At 53.3% G+C, this 21,316-nt stretch overlaps 4 protein-coding genes across 4 annotated transcripts; all 4 read right to left on the bottom strand.

Annotated features, from left to right (window-relative positions):
• Positions 1-9,314: 9,314 nt before the first annotated feature.
• LOC133207403 (feather keratin 1-like) lies at positions 9,315-9,654 on the bottom strand. Its single transcript, XM_061344263.1, has one exon. It carries the CDS (start codon positions 9,627-9,629, stop codon positions 9,315-9,317), a length of 315 nt encoding a protein of 104 aa, XP_061200247.1. The 5' UTR covers positions 9,630-9,654.
• A 3,067-nt stretch (positions 9,655-12,721) lies between these two features.
• Positions 12,722-13,437, bottom strand: LOC133207402 (feather keratin 1-like). Its single transcript, XM_061344262.1, has 2 exons — positions 13,356-13,437; positions 12,722-13,122 (listed from the first exon to the last, which is right to left on the bottom strand). Exons 1-2 carry the CDS (start codon positions 13,435-13,437, stop codon positions 12,758-12,760), a joined length of 447 nt encoding a protein of 148 aa, XP_061200246.1. The 3' UTR covers positions 12,722-12,757.
• A 2,914-nt stretch (positions 13,438-16,351) lies between these two features.
• Positions 16,352-16,699, bottom strand: LOC133207401 (feather keratin 1-like). The gene has a single exon (XM_061344261.1). It carries the CDS (start codon positions 16,664-16,666, stop codon positions 16,352-16,354), a length of 315 nt encoding a protein of 104 aa, XP_061200245.1. The 5' UTR covers positions 16,667-16,699.
• Positions 16,700-19,975: 3,276 nt separating this feature from the next.
• LOC133207400 (feather keratin 1-like) lies at positions 19,976-20,723 on the bottom strand. The gene is made up of 2 exons (XM_061344259.1): positions 20,545-20,723; positions 19,976-20,316 (listed from the first exon to the last, which is right to left on the bottom strand). Exon 2 carries the CDS (start codon positions 20,294-20,296, stop codon positions 19,982-19,984), a length of 315 nt encoding a protein of 104 aa, XP_061200243.1. The 5' UTR covers positions 20,297-20,316; positions 20,545-20,723; the 3' UTR covers positions 19,976-19,981.
• Between the last annotated feature and the right edge of the window lie 593 nt (positions 20,724-21,316).

Raw genomic sequence — 21,316 nt, 5'->3', positions numbered from 1 at the left:
CCTGCAGCCCCTTTAGGCACTGGAGCTGCTCTCAGGTCTTCCCTTCCCACAGCAGAGGGGCAGGATCCCCTCCCTGAGCTGCTGCTCACGCTCTGGGGGTGCAGCCCAGCACAGGGGGGGTTCTGGGCTCAAGCACTCACTGAAGCCGGGTCATGGGGAGCTTCTCATCAAGCATCACCCCAAGTCCTTCTCCTCAGGCCTGCTCCATCCACCCATCCATCCATCCACCCATCCATCCATCCATCCATCCATCCATCCATCCATCCATCCATTCACCCACCCACCCATCCATCCATCCATCCATCCACCCATCCATCCGTCCATCCATCCACCCATCCATCCGTCCATCCATCCACCCATCATCCATCCATCATCCATCCATCCCTCCATCCCTCCACCCATCCATCCATCCACCCATCCATCCATCCATCCATCCACCATCCACCCATCCATCCATCCATCCATCCGTCCATTCATCCATCCACCCATCCGTCCATTCATCCATCCACCCATCCGTCCATCCATCCATCCACCCATCCATCCACCCATCCACCCATCCGTCCATCCATCCATCCACCCATCCGTCCACCCATCCACCCATCCGTCCATCCATCCATCCACCCATCCGTCCACCCATCCACCCATCCGTCCATCCATCCATCCACCCATCCGTCCACCCATCCACCCATCCGTCCATCCATCCATCCACCCATCCGTCCACCCATCCACCCATCCGTCCATCCATCCATCCACCCATCCGTCCACCCATCCACCCATCCGTCCATCCATCCATCCACTCATCCATCCACCCATCCACCCATCCGTCCATCCATCCATCCACCCATCCGTCCACCCATCCACCCATCCGTCCATCCATCCATCCACTCATCCATCCACCCATCCACCCATCCGTCCATCCATCCATCCACTCATCCATCCACCCATCCACCCATCCATCCATCCATCCATCCACCCATCCATCCATCCATCCATCATCCATCCATCCACCCATCCATCCATCCATCAATCCATCCATCATCCATCCATCCACCCATCCATCCATCCATCCATCCACCCATCATCTATCCATCATCCATCCATCATCCATCCATCCATCCATCCATCATCCATCCATCATCCATCCATCCACCCATCCATCCATCCATCCATCCACCCATCCATCCGTCCCCCAAGCTTGTCTTTGTGCCTGGGATCGTCCCAACCCATGTGCAGGACCTTGTGCTCGGAGGCACAGGATGTTGTGCTTAGAGAAGATGAGGGCTGGGGTCCTGCTGACACCCCCGGCCCCATCCTCAGCGTTCCTACATAGGGACACCATGGATGGTGCCTCAGCATCACTTGGGATGCTCACAGCAGTGGGTGCTATGGGAGAGGCACCCACCCAGTCACTGACACTCAACAAGGTGTTGAGGATACCCCTGCTCATTGCATTGGGGTTGCAGTGGATGACCTTTATGGGTGCTCTGCAACCCAAACCATTCTGTGACTCAGTGCAGGAGGCCTGGAGGCTACTGCCACATCCCCAGCTCCCCTCAAGACGAGGATCTGCCTGCAAACATCAGTTCTACATCCCTGAGCCCCAGGACTGGGCTTTGGCCTCCTCCTTGACCCTTCCAGGCCATGGCCTCCCTTCTCTTCTGGGAGCCTTGAAGCGTATTGCTCTGTCTTCTACACCTTATGACGAATGCACGGTGCCAGCATCGCCAGCCCATGAGCACCCGCTGTCTCTATTGCCATGGAAACCAGAACTAGGATGCTTTAATATTTTTAAGCTAGATAAAGACTTGAAACAACCCCCTGACAATTAAAGGAGAAATGACAAAAAGAAATGGACCCTTCCATGAAGCTCTGTCTACAAAACCTGCAGCAACATCAACCCCTTAATAGCTCTATCCCGCTTCCATTTATCCCCATCCCTGTGTGTGCTGGGAGATGGAGGTTCCGGGGTCAACCAGGGGCTGTAGGGCCATGAAGGTGTGGGCATGCTCTTGAAGGCAAGCACATGGACAGCTTTCTCCACCTCTAACCTGGCCAACAGGATGGTTGCTTGCTGCGAGGAGAATTCAGGAGCATCCTCGTGGTGCTCAGATCGTCCCTGTCAGAGCTAAATGCAGCCCAGTGAGGTCAGTTCATGGCTGTGTGTCCTTGTACCCAGCTCCTGGCTTTGTCCTGGGAGGTTTTGCCTCTTCTGGACCCACATTGCTCATCACAGAACCATGGGATGATTTGGGTTGGAAGGGACCTTAAAGCCCATCCAGCTCCAACCCCTGCCATGGGCAGGGACCCCTTCCACTAGAGCAGGGTGCTCCAAGCCCCTGTGTCCAACCTGGCCTTGAGCACTGCCAGGGATGGGGCAGCCACAGCTTCTCTGGGCATTCCTCTTGCTTATCCCAATCCCAAACCAATGTGGGATGCAAACAGCAGAAAGGGTTGCCCCATGGTGGAACAAGGGATATGGGCTGAGAGGGTCCATGGTGTCCTTCCACAAGGAGAAACCATGAGAGTGAACCACACATGAGTGTCCCAAGGACCTTGAAGCACAGAAGGAAGGTGACATGGACACCAGAAGTGGTGGGGCAGTGGCTTTGGGATGTCTCAGTGAAGGGGGGAACATGGCAAAGCCCCACATGGCTGGTCCAAGAACCGCATGGATGCAGTGGGGTGACGTGTGATAGGTGCAGGAGCCCTGTGTTGAAGGACCCTTGGCACCCAGGGCAGATGTTTGGGGTTTTATTGCTCATTGCAGGGGGATTGGACATGATGGAAGGTCCCTTCCAACCCAACCCATTCCATGACTCTATTGTTGCTGCTATCAGCATTTTTAGCCCCATTTTGTCCCTTTGTCATTGTCCCCTCACTTTTTCACAGCTTATACTTGGTGTTTCCTTATCATTTATCATTTTAATTGAGTCTTCTCTCTTTCCCCTCCATTTTCTTTGCCATTTTTCGGTGCTTGAGCTCTGGTTGACCTCCACGATTCACTTCAGCTGGGTTTTCCAACTGGTTTTCCACCTCAGTTTGGCTTTTTTCCCCTCTAGAAGTGTTCTGCATGTTGGTTTCCTCATTGGCCTTCATTCTAGTGTAGTTTCATGCATTTACATCAAGCTGGAGGACGCATGGAGGGGGTTGTATCTTCAGTGGGTTATTCCTCCTTCCCCATCAGCTGCTTGCTGGGTCTGGTGATGGGTTTATTGATTGCAGGTGGGGTTTGGGATGGCTGTTGGTTAATCAGGACATTTACCCTCCTTCGTACCCCTCTGATCCCCTTCACTGCTCTCCTGTGTGGTGTCTGGTTTGGTCTTCAGCAGCATTTCTACTCCTTCAGTCCCTCATTCACCCCCCCACCCCTCCCAGAAGTCATTCTGGAGCCTTTTTGTGAAGATCATCTGCTTATTTGACCTGTATCTGTGCTCCAGTTGGTCTCAGAGTCCTGACAGGCACCTTCTGGAAGCTTCCAGAGGCGTCTGAGGCAGCTGATGCCCATCAACCACCTGCCCATTGCCTGGTTGGGTGCTGGTGAAGTGCTTGGTGGAGGTGAGGACTAACAGGGGTCATGGGGGGGCTCAGACCCCATTTCTGTGTTACCAGGTTGTGTGCTGGGGTGGCTGTGGTGTTGCTGCACCCTCCTGGTCATCTTCATGGCCTCCTCTGGACGAAGGAGGTGATCCTGCCCCTTTATTCTGCTCTTGTGAGACCTCACTTGGAGTATTGTGTGCAGTTCTGGTGTCCTCAACATAAAAAGGACATGGAGCTGTTGGAACAAGTCCAGAGGAGGCCACGAGGATGCTCAGGGGCTGGAGCAGCTCCTGTATGGAGACAGGCTGAGAAAGTTGGGGCTGTTCAGCCTGGAGAAGAGAAGCTGCGTGGAGACCTCAGAGCAGCTTCCAGTGTCTGAAGGGGGCCTATAGGGATGCTGGGGATGGCCTCTTCATTAGGGGCTGTAGTGACAGGACAAAGGGTAATGGGTTAAAACTTAAACAGGGGAAGTTTAGATTGGATCTAAGGAGGAAATTCTTTCCTGTTAGGGTGCTGAGGCACTGGAATGGGTGTCCAGGGAGGCTGTGAATGCTCCATCCCTGGCAGTGTTTAAGGCCAGGTTGGACGAAGCCTTGGGTGATATGGTTTAGAGCGAGGTGTCCCTGCCCATGGCAGGGGGTTGGAACTCGATGATCTTAAGGTCCTTTCCAACCCTAACTATTCTATGATTCTGTGATTCTATGATTCTATGATTCTATGATTCTATGATTCTATGTCCACATCCGTTTCTGTCGAGGTCCCCTCTCGAGCAGGCCCCTGTCTGTCTCCTGCTGGGGCTCCCAGAGCTGAGCTTCTCCTCTTGAGCACCTTCATCAATGATGTGGTTGATGGGTGGCCTCTGCTGGCCTTAGCAGAAGGTGTCACCCAGCACAACCCCTTCTCTGCTAGGCCATTCCACGGAGCAGAACCCATCTCCTGCCATGCCCGGTTGCGCTGCCAGCACCCGAGGCACATGGGTGGACGCAGTGGATTGTGCTGCGGGGCTTTGGAGCTCCTCCAGCGCTGGAAAGCTGCCTCTCTGGAGCTGAATGGTGCACAATGACCTCGGCTGGAGGCTGTCCCAGTTCAATATCTTCATTAACGATCTGGATGATGGGGCAGGATGGGCCCACCACGTGCTTGCTGCTGATGGCAAGCAGGGAGGAGAGGCTGGAGTGCCAGAGGGTTGAGCTGCCGTCCAGAGGGACCTCACCAGGCATTTCCTCTTGCTTCTCTGAGACTCTTGCTTGTTAGGGCTGGTGAATAGCCTTGGGTAGGGTTGTGCTGGCAGGAGCAGATTGCACCAGAGGCATTGCCAGGTGAGTGTTACTGTGCCCAAGCCTTTGTCTGGGCAAGTGAAGGTCTTGCATCATGGAGTTCAACCAGGCCAAGTGCAAGGCTCTGCGTGTGGATTCGTGCAATCCCAGAGAGGCTGCAGGAAGAGTGGATTGAGAGCATCCCTGCAGAGAAGGACTTGGGGAATAGGTGGGAGAGGCTATCAGCAGCCTGGTGTCCCAGCCCGTGGCAGTGGAGTTGGACTGGATGATCTTAAAGGTGCCTTTCAACCCCACCAATGCCATGGTTCTGTAATCTCCTGTCCTTAAGTTGGCCTGTGAAAGGATTCCATATTTGCTTTGCTCTCTCCATTTAGGAGGGGGAGCGACAGCATCGTGTGGTGAGCAGCAGGCATCCAGGCAGTGTTACCCAGCACACATGAGGAGCTTCCATCGGCGGCATGGTTGGAGTGTCCAAGCAATGATTTGAGTAGGTGGAGGGCTTGTGGATAGGCTGGAAGCCCACGGGGTGCCACTGTGTGGTGGTGCTGGTGCTACGCTTCCAAAGAGAGGTCTGGAGATGCTGTTTCAACCCACCCCGTGGTGTGTTGAGTCCTGGCTTGGTGCTGGGTGAGGTTGGACAATGACTGGGAGAAGGAAGGGAGAAGAGGGGTCTCAGGCTGGGGTGCAGAAGTTTATTAAGGGGAAACAAAGGTAAAGGTTCAGGAGCACCGAGTGGAACCAGTCTGAGGTGCAGAACAGGGCACCATGATCCTTCTTTATGTGATAGCTGTTACAAGAGGCCTGAGGTCTTCACTGGTGTGAGTGGCACAGGTCGGTGGTGGGCTTACACTAGTGGGAGGTGTTTGCAGTAGAGGGTGGATGACACAAGAGGCAATGCAGAGGAGGAAGGGGGAGAAGAAGAGGAGGTCCAGCGGCCAAGTATTGAGGCAGTATGGGCTGGCACCCTGCCCTCCTTCCTCTCTTGGTGCCTTGGCAGAGAGAAACATGGATGGAGAGCCCATATGCCAGCATCACCATGGATGTGCATTCACAACCCATGTCGTTGCTTCCATGGTGTGAGTGGTTGGTGTCACAGTGCTGTCAATGGCCCTTAGGAGATGTTGTAACCTCTTCTGCCTCCATAGCAGCTTAGGCCTCCAAAGCTGAACCCCCAGAGTGCAGAGGTGTTCCAGAAACACAGCAGCAGGGAGGATGGTCGGTCCAGAGCCTGCAGTGAAGTGGGGCTGGTGGCCCTCTAAGCATCCTGTCAAGGCGTCATTTGTGGACCCTACAACAAGGTAAGACCATGATCTGGGGACTCTGACATGGGTGCAATGGGGAAAATGCAGTCAGAAGGACAGTGCAACAGGAACACACACCTGGGTCAGAAGAGGATCCCAGTGCAAGAGAGTGGTGACCTGGGCACCCTGCATGGGAGACCCATGGTCCTCGAAGCAGTCAGTGACAAGGCCCTGAGTTCCTGTGTGCTTGGCCTTGGGACCTCACCCGACTGATCTCATGAGCCTGGGGTGAGATCAACACAGTCATGGATCACAAAACGTTCTCATGTCCAGTGCTTTCTTTGTGCCGGTGGTGGGCTTGTATCACATTCTGGAAGGCCTCCATGTGTCAGTCTGTTTTATTGCTGCTTGTGGTGGCATATTTCCTAAGAGAGGCTTTGTGGCCATTGTTCACCCAGCCTGATGGCCTGTTGGGCCCTGGCTTTGTGCTGTGTGAAGTTGGAAGATCCTTAGTTGAAGTAAGGAAGAGGAAAAGTCAAAGGCTGGGATGGAGGAGAACTTCATTGAGGCAAAGGAATGAAAATGTAAAAGCATAAGGTGGTAGAGAGCTGGTCTAAGGTGTGAATAGGATGACCGTTCACTGAGGTTTTCTGTTTGAAGGACATGTTGTCAGAGCTCTGAGGTCTTCCTGTTCTGTACTGGGAGGAGCCCACTAAAGGTCCCCTGAATCTTTCTTAGCTTGTGAGATTCTCGTTGTGAAAGAGAGTACCTGACATAGCAGATGCAGTGATGAGGAGAAGGAACTGGGGGAAGAGGAGGAGGTTCATGGGCCATGTTAACAGACAGCCTGGGCAGGCCCCTGCCCTGCTTGCTTTCTTGGTGACTTGAGGAGGAGCTGTGGAGAGCAGATCAATGTATCAGGAATAGCCCAGACATGCATCCTCAATCATTGCCATGGCTTCAATAGTGCTGGTGGTTGGTTTCAGGCATGCTGTCAATGGCCCTTAGCAGATGTCGCATCCCCTTCCTCTGCCGTAGCAGCCCAGGCCTCCGAAGCCGTAGCCAAGGCCGTAGCCGAAGCCCCCAGAGGAGACGGGCACTCCCTGGGCGCTGAGGACGTTGCCCACAGCAAACTAGAAGAGCTGAATGGCCTCTTCCTTTGAAGAAGAATAGGAAGGGAGAACTGGGCAAATAGGGGCTGTTGAGTCTGCGCTTGTTCCCATGGAAGGTGATGTAGGAAATCTTCCCAGAAAGGACTGCAAATGCCAGGAGTGATGAGAAGTTGATGTGAAGTCCTCAGCATATATTTGCAAATGGTAAATCATGCTTGCTCAGACTGTGGCTCCCCTGCATGGAAGTGCCCATTACTGTGGATGAGGAGAGAGCCATGGCTGGTGTTTACCTCAGTTGTCTTTATAAAGCCTTTGACCCTTTCACCCTTGCATGCTCATCAAGCTGACAGAATACCTTTTGTGTGTTGGGCCAGTGCAGTGAATGGCCAAGTGGTTGAAGGGCTGAGCCCAGAGTCTTGTGATGAGTGGCACGACATTCAGTTGGAGGCAAGTCTCAAGTTGTGTAGGACATGGATGTGGGGCCATTATGTTCAGCAGCCTCATTAAGAACCTGGCCAATATGATCAAGTCCTCAGCCAGGAAGTTGGCAGGTGAGAGCTTCATTATTAGAAATGTGGAAATGAATCATAGAATAGTTGGGGTTGGAAAGGATCTTAAGATCATGCATTTCCAACCCCCTGCCATGGGCAGGGACACCTCACACTAAGCCATGTCACTCAAGGCTTCGTCCAACCTGGCCTTGAACACTGCAAGGGATGGAGCATTCACAACTTCCCTGGTCAACCCATTCCAGTGCCTCACTACCCTCACAGTAAAGAATTTATTCCTCCTATCCAATCTAAACTTCCCCTGTTTAAGTTTAACCCATTACCCCTTGTCCTATCACCACAGTCCCTAATGAAGAGTCCATCCCCAGCATCCTTATAGGCCCCCTTCAGATACTGAAAGGCTGCTCTGAGGTTGCCACACAGCCTCTCTTCTCCAGAGTGAACAGCCTCAACCTTCTCAGCCTGTCTTCATATGAGAGATGCTCCAGTCCCTGGTCATCCTCATAGGCCACCTATGGACTGGTTCCAACAGCTGCATGTGCTTTTTATGTTGCGGACACCAGAAGTGTACACAATATTCCAAGTGAGGTCCAGATTGTCCAAGTGAAGGCCCAGGTTAATTCAAGGCCGGTCAATGTCACCTCTGTGACAGGAGGGATTATGGACCAGTTTGTACTGGAAACTATGCCAAGGCACATGGAAAAGACAAAGGTGATCACTGACAGACACCATGGCTTCATAGTGAGTAAATCATGCCTGAGAAGTTTTGTGTCTTCCTATGATGGTGTTAGAGCACTGGTGGGTATAGGAACAGCAAATGCTGTTATCTTTCCTTGTGCAAAGCATTAGATATGGTGCCACACAATAATCTTGTCTCTGAAACAGAGGTGGAATTGAAGGATGGGCACCAGGCATCCAGGCAGAGGTAAAGCGGCACACATGAGGAGCTTGTGTCAAAGGTGAAAGTCATCGATGTTTCACAGGCTTTGTTTGGATAGGCAAAGAGCCGGAGTGATGGGCTGGATGCTCCCTGAGTGCCAGTGGGTGGTGTTGCTGGTGCTACAGTTCCAAAGAGAGGTCTCGTGCTGCTGTTCTAAGCACCCCGATGTCCTGTTGAGCCCAGTAATTGTGCTGGGTGAGGCTGGATGAGTCTTTGGAAGAAATGAAGAGGAAGGGCCTGAGGCTGTGATGCAGGAGAAGTTTATTGAATATAAACACAGTGAAAAGGCAGGAGCAGCAAGTGGAAGGGAACCAGTCAGAGTTAAAGTGGGGCACCAGTAAGACCTTGTATGTCGTAGGTATTGCCAGGGCCCTGAAATCTTTGTGCCCCACAGAGTGAATGTCACAAGGTTGGTACCTCCTGGGTTTGTCATGTGAGAAGGTGTTTACAAGAGAGTGGGGTGAACATAGCAGAAGGAGGAATGCAGAGAAGGAAGTTAGAGAAGAGGACAATGCCCAAGGACCTTGGTTCCAGGTAGCTTGGGCTGGGCACTTTCACTGCTTGATTTCATTGTGCTTTGATGGGAGGAGGTGTAGATGTTGAGTGCATGTACCAGCATTGGGCCAAAGGTTTGTCCTTAGTCCATGCTGTTGTTTCCATGCTATGGGTGGTTGGTGTCATGGTGCTGTCAATGGCCCTTAGCAGATGTCGCATCCCCTTCCTCTGCCGTAGCAGCCCAGGCCTCCGAAGCCGTAGCCAAGGCCGTAGCCGAAGCCCCCAGAGGAGACGGGCACTCCCTGGGCGCTGAGGACGTTGCCCACGGCAGCGGATGAGGAGGATCCGACGGCGGTGCTCTGGGGGAAGGAGCTGAGGATGGGTCCTGGCAGGGTGACCAGCACGGCGGGAGGCTGGATGACGACGCGGGAGTCCTCGCACTGCCTGACACAGGGCTCGTTGCAGCTGTTGGCCAGCGGGGTGGGTCCGCAGGGGCGGCAGAGGTCGTAGCAGGCCATGTGTGTGGGGTGGAGGGGCCCTGGCAGGGGAGAGGAGAGGAGAGAATGGAAGAGAGGGTGTGGGGAGAGCGGCGGGCGTGGGGGTGCGAGGGGCGGTGGTGCAGGAGGGCGAGGCAGTGGGGAGGCTGGTGTGGGGCTGTGGGGCTGTGGTGCTGGGGAGGCGTGAGGGGTGTGGGGCTGGGGGCAGAGCGTGCTGGAAGAGCCGGGGCAGGGGGGCAGGAGCAGAGGGCAAGGGGCTTGAGGCTCACCTTGTTGAGCGCGCGCGCAGGAGAAGGCGTCAGCAGAGGCGAGTGAGGGACAGAGGCGCTGGGCCGGCTTTTATGCTGGTCCCCGAGGGGCGGGACAGCCTTTGCGCATGGCAGCATTTGTCAGCAAGCAGCTGGTGCGTGCCACAGCCTGGCAAGTCACGAGCTGGGGCGTGTTCTCCTTCCCACAGCGCTCCATTGGCATGTCCTCCTGTTGGGAACGTGTCCATCTGGCCCTGGCGGCAGCTTTTAAGTGCAAATATTAAAGGCCAAATGCTTGGTTTTGGTGGTGCGTTTCAGGACGCTTAGCAGATCATGCAATGGAAACATTGGAGAGGTGGGGTTTGTCCATGATATCATCGCATGGCACTCGCATGCTGTGGTTTGCAGGTGCATTGTCAAGAGGGTGCCCCATTTCCTTGCGGCCCTCAGGCTTTTCTGGGCTTTGGAGCTGTGCTGGCTATGAGTACTTGCCTTTTCCATTGTAATTGGTCCCTCCCCACCTTGCTACCAGGTTGCTGAGCCTGTCTTTAAGCCTGTCCTTTCCTGTAGGATGAGCTCTGTGGGTCTCTTGCTGTCTCTTTATGCTTCTAAGGTTGTACTTGTTGTAGTGGGTTTACGTGTGCAGGTTTTGGTAAATGCGGCTGCGGTGGTGGCTTCTGTTAGAACATGCGAGAAGCTTCCTCCATGTCTCATGGATCCTGTTTGAAGAACCCACGCTGGGTAAATTCATGGAGGACTGTTTGTCTTGGAAGGGACCCCAGGATGGAGGATGAGTAGAGTGTGAGGAACAAAGATTAGCAACAATGCTGGTGGTCTGAGGATCATCCACGGCTTCAGCTGAGGACCCCATAGCAAGCTAAGACCATGGCCTGTGGACTCTGATGAGTGTGGAATGGGGACCTTGCAGCCCAAAGGTCGGTGCAACAACGAAGTGGTTCCTGAAAACTAGAAGAGCTGAATGGCCTCTTCTTTTGAAGAAGAATAGGAAGGAAGAACTGGGCAAATAGGGGCTGTTGAGTCTGCGCTTGTTCCCATGGAAGGTGATGGAGGAAATCTTCCCAGAAAGGACTGCAAATGCCAGGAATGATGAGAAGTTGATGTGAAGTCCTCTGTATATGTTTGCAAATAGTAACTCATGCTTGCTCAAACTGTGGCTCCCCTGCGTGGAAGTGCCCATTACTGTGGATGAGGAGAGAGCCATGGCTGATGTTTACCTCAGTTGTCTTTATAAAGCCTTTGACCCTTTCACGCCTTGCATGCTCATCAAGCTGACAGAATACCTTTTGTGTGTCGGGCCAGTGCAGTGGAGTGTAAAGTGGTTGAAGGGCTGAGCCCAGAGTCTTGTCACGAGTGGCACGACATTCAGTTGGAGGCAAGTGTCAAGTTGTGTAGGACATGGATGTGGGGCCATTATGTTCAGCAGCCTCATTAAGAACCTGGCCAATATGATCAAATCCTCAGACAGCAAGTTGGCAGGTGATAGCTTCATTATTTAAAAGGTGGAAATGAATCATAGAATCATAGAATAGTTGGGGTTGGAAAGGACCTTAAGATCATGCACTTCCAACCCCCCTGCCATGGGCAGGGACCCCTCACACTAGACCATGTCTCTCAAGGCTTTGTCCAACCTGGCCTTGAACACTGACAGGGATGGAGCATTCACAACTTCCCTGGGAAGCACATTCCAGTGCCTCCCCACCCTCACAGTAAAGAATTTCATCCTTCTATCCAATCTAAACTTCCCCTGTATAAGATTTAGCCAGTTACCCCTTGTGCTATCACTACAGTCCCTAATGAAGAGTCCCTCGCCAGCATCCTTATAGGCCCCCTTCAGATACTGGAAGCTCTTCTGAGGTCTCCACACAGCTTCTCTTCTCCAGAGTGAACAGCCTCAACTTTCTCAGCCTATGTTCATACAGGAGGTGCTCCAGTTTGTGGTCATTGTTGCAGGCCTCCTCTGGATTTGTTCCAACAGTTGCATGTGCTTTTTATGTTGCGGACACCAGAAGTGTACACAATATTCCAAGTGAGGTCCAGGTTGTCCAAGTGAAGGCCCAGGTTAATTCAAGGCCGGTCAATGTCACCTCTGTGACAGGAGAGATTATGGAGCAGTTTGTACTGGAAACTATGCCAAGGCACATGGAAAAGACAAAGGTGATCACTGATAGACACCATGGCTTCATAGTGCGTAAATCATGCCTAAAAGGTTTTATGTCTTCCTATGATGGTGTTAGAGCACTGGTGGATATAGGAAGAGTGAATGCAATTATCTTTCCTTGTGGGCCAGTGGGTGATCTTATTGGTGCTGCAGTTCCAAAGAGAGGTCTCGTGGTGCTGTTCTAAGCACCCCGATGTCCTGTTGAGCCCAGTAATTGTGCTGGGTGAGGTTGGATGAGTCTATGGAAGAAATGAAGAGGAAGGGCCTGAGGCTGTGATGCAGGAGAAGTTTATTGAATATAAACACAGTGAAAAGGCAGGAGCAGCAAGTGGAAGGGAACCAGTCAGAGTTAAAGTGGGGCACCAGTAAGACCTTGTATGTCGTAGGTATTGCCAGGGCCCTGAAATCTTTGTGCCCCACAGTGTGAATGTCACAAGGTTGGTACCTCCTGGGTTTGTCATGTGAGAAGGTGTTTGCAGGAGAGTGGGTGAGCATAGCAGAAGGGGCAATGCAGAGAAGGAAGTTAGAGAAGACATTGCCCAAGGACCTTGGTTAAAGGTAGCTCGGACAGGGCTATTTCACTGCTTGATTTCATTGTGCTTTGATGGGAGGAGGTGTAGATGTTGAGTGCATGTACCAGCATTGGGCCAAAGTTTTGTCCTTAGTCCATGGTGTTCTTTCCATTGTATGGGTGGTTGGTGTCATGGTGCTGTCAATGGCCCTTAGCAGATGTTGCATCCTCTTCCTCTGCCGTAGCAGCCCAGGCCTCCGAAGCCGTAGCCAAGGCCGTAGCCGAAGCCCCCAGAGGAGACGGGCACTCCCTGGGCGCTGAGGACGTTGCCCACGGCAGCGGATGAGGAGGATCCGACGGCGGTGCTCTGGGGGAAGGAGCTGAGGATGGGTCCTGGCAGGGTGACCAGCACGGCGGGAGGCTGGATGACGACGCGGGAGTCCTCGCACTGCCTGACACAGGGCTCGTTGCAGCTCTTGGCCAGCGGGGTGGGTCCGCAGGGGCGGCAGAGGTCGTAGCAGGCCATGTGTGTGGGGTGGAGGGGCCCTGGCAGGGGAGAGGAGAGGAGAGGAGAGACTGGAAGAGAGGGTGTGGGGAGAGCGGAGGGCGTGGGGGTGCGAGGGGCGGTGGTGCAGGAGGGCGAGGCAGTGGGGAGGCTGGTGTGGGGCTGTGGGGCTGTGGTGCTGGGGAGGCGTGAGGGGTGCTGAGGCTGGGGCAGAGCGTGCTGGAAGAGCCGGGGCAGGGGGGCAGGAGCAGAGGGCAAGGGGCTTGAGGCTCACCTTGTTGAGCGCGCAGGAGAAGGCGTCAGCAGAGGCGAGTGAGGGACAGAGGCGCTGGGCCGGCTTTTATGGTGCTGGAGTGCCCGAGGGCTCTGAGACAGTCTTTGTGCATGACAGCATGTTTGTGCAAGCAGCTGGGGCATGGCAGATCCTTGCAAGCAATTAGCTGTGGTTGTGTTTTCCATTCTGCAGCTCTTCAATTTCATGTCCTCCCTTTGAGGATGTGTCCTTCTGGTCCTGGCTGCAGCTTTCTAGTGGGAGTATGACAGGTCAAAAACTTGGTGTTGATGGCATGTGATATTGTGCAAAACATGGAAACCAAGCTTTGGAGATGTGGGGTGTCATTGGTGATGTCATGTCTTGGTAGTCGTGTGGTGTGGTTGTGTTTTCCTTCCAGGAATTCTGGATGTTCATGTCCTCCTGTTGAGGACGTGCCCTTCTGGCCCTGGCGGCAGCTTTCATGTATTACAGACCAAAGGCTTGGTGTTGGTGGTGCATGTCATGGCATTTGGCAGAACATTCAACAAAAGCTTTGGAGAGGTGGGGGTGTCGTCAGTGATGTCATTCTGTGACACTCGTGTCTGTGGTTTATGGGTTTCTTGCAGTGCTTCCTGATGGATGACGTAGAGCTCATCCCTTTGTATGTGTTAGAAAATCAAGAGGGTGGATCTGGCACACAGGAGGCTGGTGAGCCATACCTGTGGCCAGTGTTAGGCTCCATTTACGTTTCTCAGATTTCCAGGTCCATCTCTTCAGTTATTTCAACTCTATGTCCTGAGGTGATAATGACATACAATGAAGAAACAAGAAACCGGGGCTGTACTCATTTATGCCCAGTGCAGGTTAAGACATAAATCCTCTTCTTCAGCAAACAAGTCATAATTTACAACATCTGAGTCTTCTCATAGTGTACTTATGAGCAAAAATATGTAATTACCTGCCAGTGGTAAGAGTGCTCCTTGTTCTTGCTCTGTCATGGTTTGGATGTTACTTGTGTCACTCCTAGAAGCATGAAATCCTCAGCATTCCAGGAGCTGCTAGATCTGCTTCAAAAGCCTTTTAGGGTTAGCTGATGCTTTGTACCTTCCAGATTGGAGGTTTGGTCTGATGCTGTTCCACAATGTAGTGGTTTCTGAGTGAACTGCCAGACAAAAGGGGATGTGTAGGAGACAGCAATTTCCAGGTGATAATGGCTGCATATTGCCCCTACAGCCCTTTCTTGCCATGTGTTCTGCCTAAATGCTGCCTCATTTTGACCTCATGGCGCTGCTCCCAGCATAGCTCAGGCCACACCAAAAGCTGGGGTAGCCAAAATCAGAGCAAGAGTTGAGTGAAGAGTCACGTGCACCCCAGGATGCGGTTTGCCCCCCTGTCTGCCAGGGCACACTGCTGACTCCTATTGAACCTGCTGCCAGCCAGCACCCCCAGGTGCCTTTCTGCAGTTCCTGCTCTCCAGGAACTCCTCTCCCAGCTGTGCTTGTGTCCAGCATCGCTCCATCCCAGGCGCAGAATCCAGCATTTGTGCTGCTTACATTTCATGCCTTTGATGGCTGCCCAGTGCTCCAAGCTATCTCGATCCTTCTGCAAGACCTCTTATCCCTCCAGAGAATCAACAGCAACTCCCAGTCCCTTCAGCAAACTTGTGAACAGTGCATTCAACTGCTGCCTGTAGATGTGTGATAAAAGTATTGTCCAGAAATGGCCCTAGAATGGAGCCCTGAGGAATATTGCAGGTGACCATTCACAAAGCACATCTAGCCCCATTCACTGTGACATTTTCAGCGCTGCTCTTCAGCAGTTCTTTATGCAATGTATGGTGTACCTGCTCATGTCACATTTGACCAACTTGTCCAGGAGGATGTTGTGAAGGACAAGAGTTCATCCAGGACAGATGCAAAGTCTTGTTTCTGGGGAGAAGTGACCCAGTGTAGCAGGAATATCTGGTGGACCAATGGGTTAGAAACTGACCATTAAGGGCAACCTACCATTGTAACAAATGGGCCCATCAGTCTCCAGGGTTGCACTGACCAGTGTTGCACTGGGGATGGGGAGGGGACCATCCCTTTCTCCTCAGAAATGCTGAGGAGAATCCCATGTGGGATTCATTTCTTGGCTCCCCAGTGAGGAAGGACTTGGACTTTAAGGAGCAAGAGCAGTGCAGGGTAACCAAGAGACTGGAGGGACTGGATCATGTTTTGTACAGAAGAGGGTAAGAAGTGAGCCACCCAAGATAGAAGGATGTGGAGGGGGCCCATCATCAATGTGAATAAACCCCTGATGGCAGGGAAAGAAGTGGTCGGAATCCAGCACTTGTCACTAGCGTGCACATGCAGAAGAGGCCCTGGGTACAAGGGGAAAGAGATGGGATTGCATGGGCAAAACAGGCAAGCCTTTTTGCCAGTTTAGAAAGAGAAAGAGTAGAAGAGGTGGTGGAGTCTCTGTGCTGGGAGCTACTGAAACACCACCTGGCCATGGAGCCACGAATGCAGCTCCAGTTGCCCTGTTCTTGAAAAGGGATGAAAGCACCTTCTCTGGAGAGGTTTGTGCTGTTGAAAATGATTCTGAGGAGACTCAGGCTGGGATGCTGGAGAATTTATTGAGACAAAAGAATGAAAATGTAAAAGCACCAAAAGCACCAAGTGGAAGTGAGACAGTCTGAGGTGCAAGGAGTGCGACCATGAGCAGAAGTCTTCTGCTTGCAGTTCTTCCTGCCCTGCAGTGCAAGCAGCATACCAGATGTACCCGAATGGTCTTTGACTTGTAAGAAGGGGTTTACAGGAGAGAGTCCTGGACACAGGCAAAGAGATGATGGGAAGAAGGAAGCAGTACAGCAGGAGGAGGTGCAGGGGCAATATCTTCAGGCATCCTGGGCACGCCCCTTGCCCTGTTTCTTCTCTTGGTGCCTCGAGAGAGGGAGCTGTGGAGGGCAGGTCCACGTGTCAGGAACTGCCCAGAACTGCATCCTCAGACCTTGCCATGGCTACGAGGGTGTAGGTGGTTGGTTTCAGGCGTGCTGTCAATGGCCCTTAGCAGATGTCGCATCCCCTTCCTCTGCCGTAGCAGCCCAGGCCTCCGAAGCCGTAGCCAAGGCCGTAGCCGAAGCCCCCAGAGGAGACGGGCACTCCCTGGGCGCTGAGGACGTTGCCCACGGCAGCGGATGAGGAGGATCCGACGGCGGTGCTCTGGGGGAAGGAGCTGAGGATGGGTCCTGGCAGGGTGACCAGCACGGTGGAAGGCTGGATGACGACGCGGGAGTCCTCGCACTGCCTGACACAGGGCTCGTTGCAGCTGTTGGCCAGCGGGGTGGGTCCGCAGGGGCGGCAGAGGTCGTAGCAGGCCATGTGTGTGGGGTGGAGGGGCCCTGTCAGGGGAGAGGAGAGGAGAGGAGAGAATGGAAGAGAGGGTGTGGGGAGAGCGGAGGGCGTGGGGGTGCGAGGGGCGGTGGTGCAGGAGGGCGAGGCAGTGGGGAGGCTGGTGTGGGGCTGTGGGGCTGTGGTGCTGGGGAGGCGTGAGGGGTGCTGAGGCTGGGGCAGAGCGTGCTGGAAGAGCCGGGGCAGGGGGGCAGGAGCAGAGGGCAAGGGGCTTGAGGCTCACCTTGTTGAGCGCGCAGGAGAAGGCGTCAGCAGAGGCGAGTGAGGGACAGGGGCGCTGGGCCGGCTTTTATGCTGGTGCTGGAGTGCCCGAGGGCTCTGAGACAGTCTTTGTGCATGACAGCATGTTTGTGCAAGCAGCTGGGGCATGGCAGATCCTTGCAAGCAATTAGCTGTGGTTGTGTTTTCCTTGCTGCAGATCTTCAATTTCATGTCCTCCCTTTGAGGATGTGTCCTTCTGGTCCTGGCGGCAGCTTTCTAGTGGGAGTATGAGAGGTCAAAAACTTGGTGTTGATTGCATGTGAGAGATTGTGCAAAACATGGAAGCCAAGCTTTGGAGAGGTATAGGTGTTGTCAGTGATGTCATCTTGCAGCACTCGTGTGGTATGGTTTGGGGATGTGTTGTGATGAGGGGCCCCCATGTCGTAGCAGCCCTGTCAGGCTGGTGTGGGCTTTGGAGCTGTGCTGGCCCTGGGGGGCTGCCTCTTCCATCACATTCAGTCCCTCTCCACCTTGCTGCCCGTTCTCTATGCCTGTCTGTAGTCCTGTCCTTTCCTGTTGGGTGAGCTCTGTGGGTGTCTCAGTGCCCTTTTTGCTCTAAGGTTGTCACTTGGAGTAATGTATTTTTCTGGAAAGTTTTTTGTAGGCACAGGTTTGTCAATGTGGCTTTATGTGATGAGGCCTGAAACTTTCCCCATGTGTGGTAGAGCCTCTTGAGATTATCTGTGGTGCATAAATTCATGGAGAACCACTTCCCGTGAAGGGATCCCAGGATGGAGCAGGGAAAGAGTGTGAGAAGGAAAGAGAAGCGACAATGTCTGTTCAGCTGATCACAATCCTCAGTTCCTCATCCCTTTGTGCTGTTTAGGGCAAGGGAATACGTACTTCAGGAGGGAAGTTGAACCTAAGGAAGGGAGGGAGAGGGGGAAGGTGTTTTCAGGTTTGTTTTTATTTCTCATAATTCTACTCTGACTTTTGATTTTGATAATTTAAATCAAATTCCCTGAGTCAGGTGTGTTTTGTCGCCTTTGGAAACCTGTGAGTTATCTCCATGTCCTTATTTCGACTCAGGAGCCTTTTGTCATATTCTGCTCATATCATCCTCTTAAGGAAAAGGAGTGATAGAGCAGCTCAGAGAGCACTTGGTGCCCTGCCAAAGTAAACACCACAGAGAGCCCCATCTTCACAGCAGGGCTGGGTCACAGGCTTGGTCCAGCACTTGTCCCAGTGTCCCCTGCAGGGCCTGTCTGGACCAAGGTGAGGATCACTGTGAGCTCAGAGCGGGGGCTTTCTGTGTGACCTCAGAGCAGAGGGGTGGTGAGTTGGGGCCGCCTGCAGAGATGGTCCCGAGATTCTGCAGCAGGGAGGATGTTGGTCAGAAGATCCCCTGCGTGGGTCACTGTTGGGCCATGCAGTGAAGAGGGGCTGGTGGCTGCAGAACCTCCAAGGCAACATTTGTGGAACCCATAGCAAGGTGAGACCACGGGCTGGGAATACTGGTGTGTTTGGAATGGGGACCTAGCAGCCAGGTGGTCAGTGCAACACCAGCCCCCCACCTGGATCAGAGAAGAACTGCATAGCAAAGAGGGTGGTGACCCTGGCACCCTGCATGGGATACCCAAGGTCCTTGCAGCAAGGGGAGGAATGGACACTCTTCTGCTCCTTGGCAAAGCATCACCTGGAGTTCTGTGTCCAGTTTTGGGCTCCTCAGTGGAAGAGATACATGGAGGTGGATGAAAAGCTTTCCTTGAAAGGAGAGCCATGCCCAGCAAGGTCAAGGTGACAGGCTGTGGTTTTTGATGTGGATTTTGAGAGGGTAAATTATGCTTGAGCGATCTCTGTGTCTTTTCCATTGAAGCCACTGGGTGTTGGAGAGAGGCCGAGCTATGTCTGTTGTTGAGCTGTACTTGAAGGAAACCTTTGTCACTGTCTCCCATTACATGTTCCTAGAGAAGTGGAGAAAGCCTGGGTTGTACAAGGGCCCAGTGAGGTGGACTGCGAAGCGGCTGAAGGGCTGGGCCCAGAGGCTCGCGATTAGGCTGTGGCCACATGGGAAAACAGATGGAATTCCATGGGCAAAGAAGGGATTGCGGAACTGGCATTGGCGTTTTCCGTGTGAGGTTGGTCAATAGGTGGAAGAGGTTGTGGAGTCTCCTGGGTGGGATCTACTGAAAACCCAACTGGGCATGGTTAGGACAAGCTGCTATAAGTGGCCCTGCTGTGTCAGAGGGGGTGAAGCAGCTGCTATCCAAAGGTTTATGCCAAACCGAATGGTTGTGTGATTCTGTTTGCTGGGAGGGCTGGAGAGCCTTGCTGGGGAGGAGAGTTAGTCCAGTGTGTGGTGGGACAGGGGCACTTCATCAGAGGCATGCAAGGGGGAGCGTTACAAAATCATTTGTTTTAGCCAGTGATGGGCTTGTATGGCATTCTGGAAGACCTCCACATGTCAGACTGTGTTGTTGCTGGTTGTGGTGGCATATTTGGTGCTCAAGACCTCGAGGTCCTTTTCCACCGCCCCCCCTCCCCCCCCCAATGTCCTGGCTTTGTGCTGTGTGAAGTTGGAAGATCCTTGGTTGAAGTAAGAAAGAAGAAAAGTCACAGGCTGGGATGCAGAAGAATTTTATTGAGGCAAAGGAATGAAAATGTAAAATCATAAGGTGGTAGAGAGCTGGTGTAAGGTGTGAGTAGGATGACCATTCACTGAGGTTTTCTGTTTGAAGGACATGTTGTCAGAGCACTGAGGTCTTCCTGTCCTGACTTGGGAGAAGCCCGCTAAAGGCCCCTTGAATCTTTCTTAGCTCATGAGATGCCAATTGTGACAGAGAGTACCTGATGTAGCAGATGCAGTGAAGTGGAGAAGGAAGTGGGAGAAGAAAATGAGATCCATGGGCAAGGGTAACAAACAGCTTCAGCTCGCCCTTGGCCTGCTTGCTTTCTTGGTGACTTGAGAGGAGGAGCTGTGGAGAGCAGATCTATGGATCAGGAATAGCCCGGACATGCATCCTCAATCATTGCCATGGCTTCAACAGTGCGGGCGGCTGATATCAGGCATGCTGTCAGCGGCCCTTAGCAGATGTTGCATCCCCTTCCTCTGCCGTAGCAGCCCAGGCCTCCGAAGCCGTAGCCAAGGCCGTAGCCGAAGCCCCCAGAGGAGACGGGCACTCCCTGGGCGCTGAGGACGTTGCCCACGGCAGCGGATGAGGAGGATCCGACGGCGGTGCTCTGGGGGAAGGAGCTGAGGATGGGTCCTGGCAGGGTGACCAGCACGGTGGAAGGCTGGATGACGACGCGGGAGTCCTCGCACTGCCTGACACAGGGCTCGTTGCAGCTGTTGGCCAGCGGGGTGGGTCCGCAGGGGCGGCAGAGGTCGTAGCAGGCCATGTGTGTGGGGTGGAGGGGCCCTGTCAGGGGAGAGGAGAGGAGAGAATGGAAGAGAGGGTGTGGGGAGAGCGGAGGGCGTGGGGGTGCGAGGGGCGGTGGTGCAGGAGGGCGAGGCAGTGGGGAGGCTGGTGTGGGGCTGTGGGGCTGTGGTGCTGGGGAGGCGTGAGGGGTGCTGAGGCTGGGGCAGAGCGTGCTGGAAGAGCCGGGGCAGGGGGGCAGGAGCAGAGGGCAAGGGGCTTGAGGCTCACCTTGTTGAGCGCGCAGGAGAAGGCGTCAGCAGAGGCGAGTGAGGGACAGAGGCGCTGGGCCGGCTTTTATGCTGGTGCTGGAGTGCCCGAGGGCTCTGAGACAGTCTTTGTGCATGACAGCATGTTTGTGCAAGCAGCTGGGGCATGGCAGATCCTTGCAAGCAATTAGCTGTGGTTGTGTTTTCCTTCCAAGAATTCTGGATGTTCATGTCCTCCTGTTGAGGATGTGCCCTTCTGGCCGTGGCGGCAGCTTTCAAGTATTAGAGACCAAAGGCTTGATGTTGATGGTGTATTGCGGGTGAAAAATTGAGCAGGGTCTTTGGTCCGGAATTAGTGCTACCTTTTCTCGGCGGAGGAAGAATGCAAGCAGACTCAATATGAGGCATAAGCAGACTTCGTTTATTTGCTCGGTACACTCCCTTTTATATACAACTATATCCACTAGTCAGTTACTGATTGGCTATTAGCTTCTACTTGGCGATAGCTGATAGGTTATAAGCCTAAAGGTATTAACAAAGTTACAAGTTTTGCTCTCGGACTTGGCGATAGCTGATAGGTTATAAGCCTAAAGGTATTAACAAAGTTACAAGTTTTGCTCTCGGTACTTTCCACTCCGGGGCTTTCCACTGTTGCTCAACCTTCAGTACTTTTCCACTGTTACAATAGTCAAGGACTCAGGCCTATCCTAGGCCATAACTATCACAATTGACTTTCTGGACACAGGGGATTTCTGGATCCACTGTGACCTTTCTCCTTGAGCCATTCTCCAACA

This window comes from Neopsephotus bourkii, unplaced genomic scaffold (genome assembly GCF_033783945.1).
Source record: "Neopsephotus bourkii isolate Nb327-2 ecotype Australia unplaced genomic scaffold, CSIRO-AGI_Nbou_v1 NB_198, whole genome shotgun sequence".
Classification (NCBI taxonomy): domain Eukaryota; kingdom Metazoa; phylum Chordata; class Aves; order Psittaciformes; family Psittacidae; genus Neopsephotus; species Neopsephotus bourkii.
The sequence above is the reverse complement of the archived record's forward strand: the minus strand, read 5'-3'. Positions and strand labels throughout refer to the sequence as shown.

Bases quoted from the DNA above. Each gene is read 5' to 3' on its own strand.
- LOC133207403 (XM_061344263.1), bottom strand. From the start codon at position 9,629: ATGGCCTGCTACGACCTCTGCCGCCCCTGCGGACCCACCCCGCTGGCC.
- LOC133207400 (XM_061344259.1), bottom strand. From the start codon at position 20,296: ATGGCCTGCTACGACCTCTGCCGCCCCTGCGGACCCACCCCGCTGGCC.
- LOC133207401 (XM_061344261.1), bottom strand. From the start codon at position 16,666: ATGGCCTGCTACGACCTCTGCCGCCCCTGCGGACCCACCCCGCTGGCC.
- LOC133207402 (XM_061344262.1), bottom strand. From the start codon at position 13,437: ATGCACAAAGACTGTCTCAGAGCCCTCGGGCACTCCAGCACCATAAAA. The intron at 13,123-13,355 runs GCTGACGCCTTC...CCTCTCTTCCAG, and splicing joins TCTGTCCCTCACTCGCCTCT to TCTCTCCTCTCCTCTCCTCT.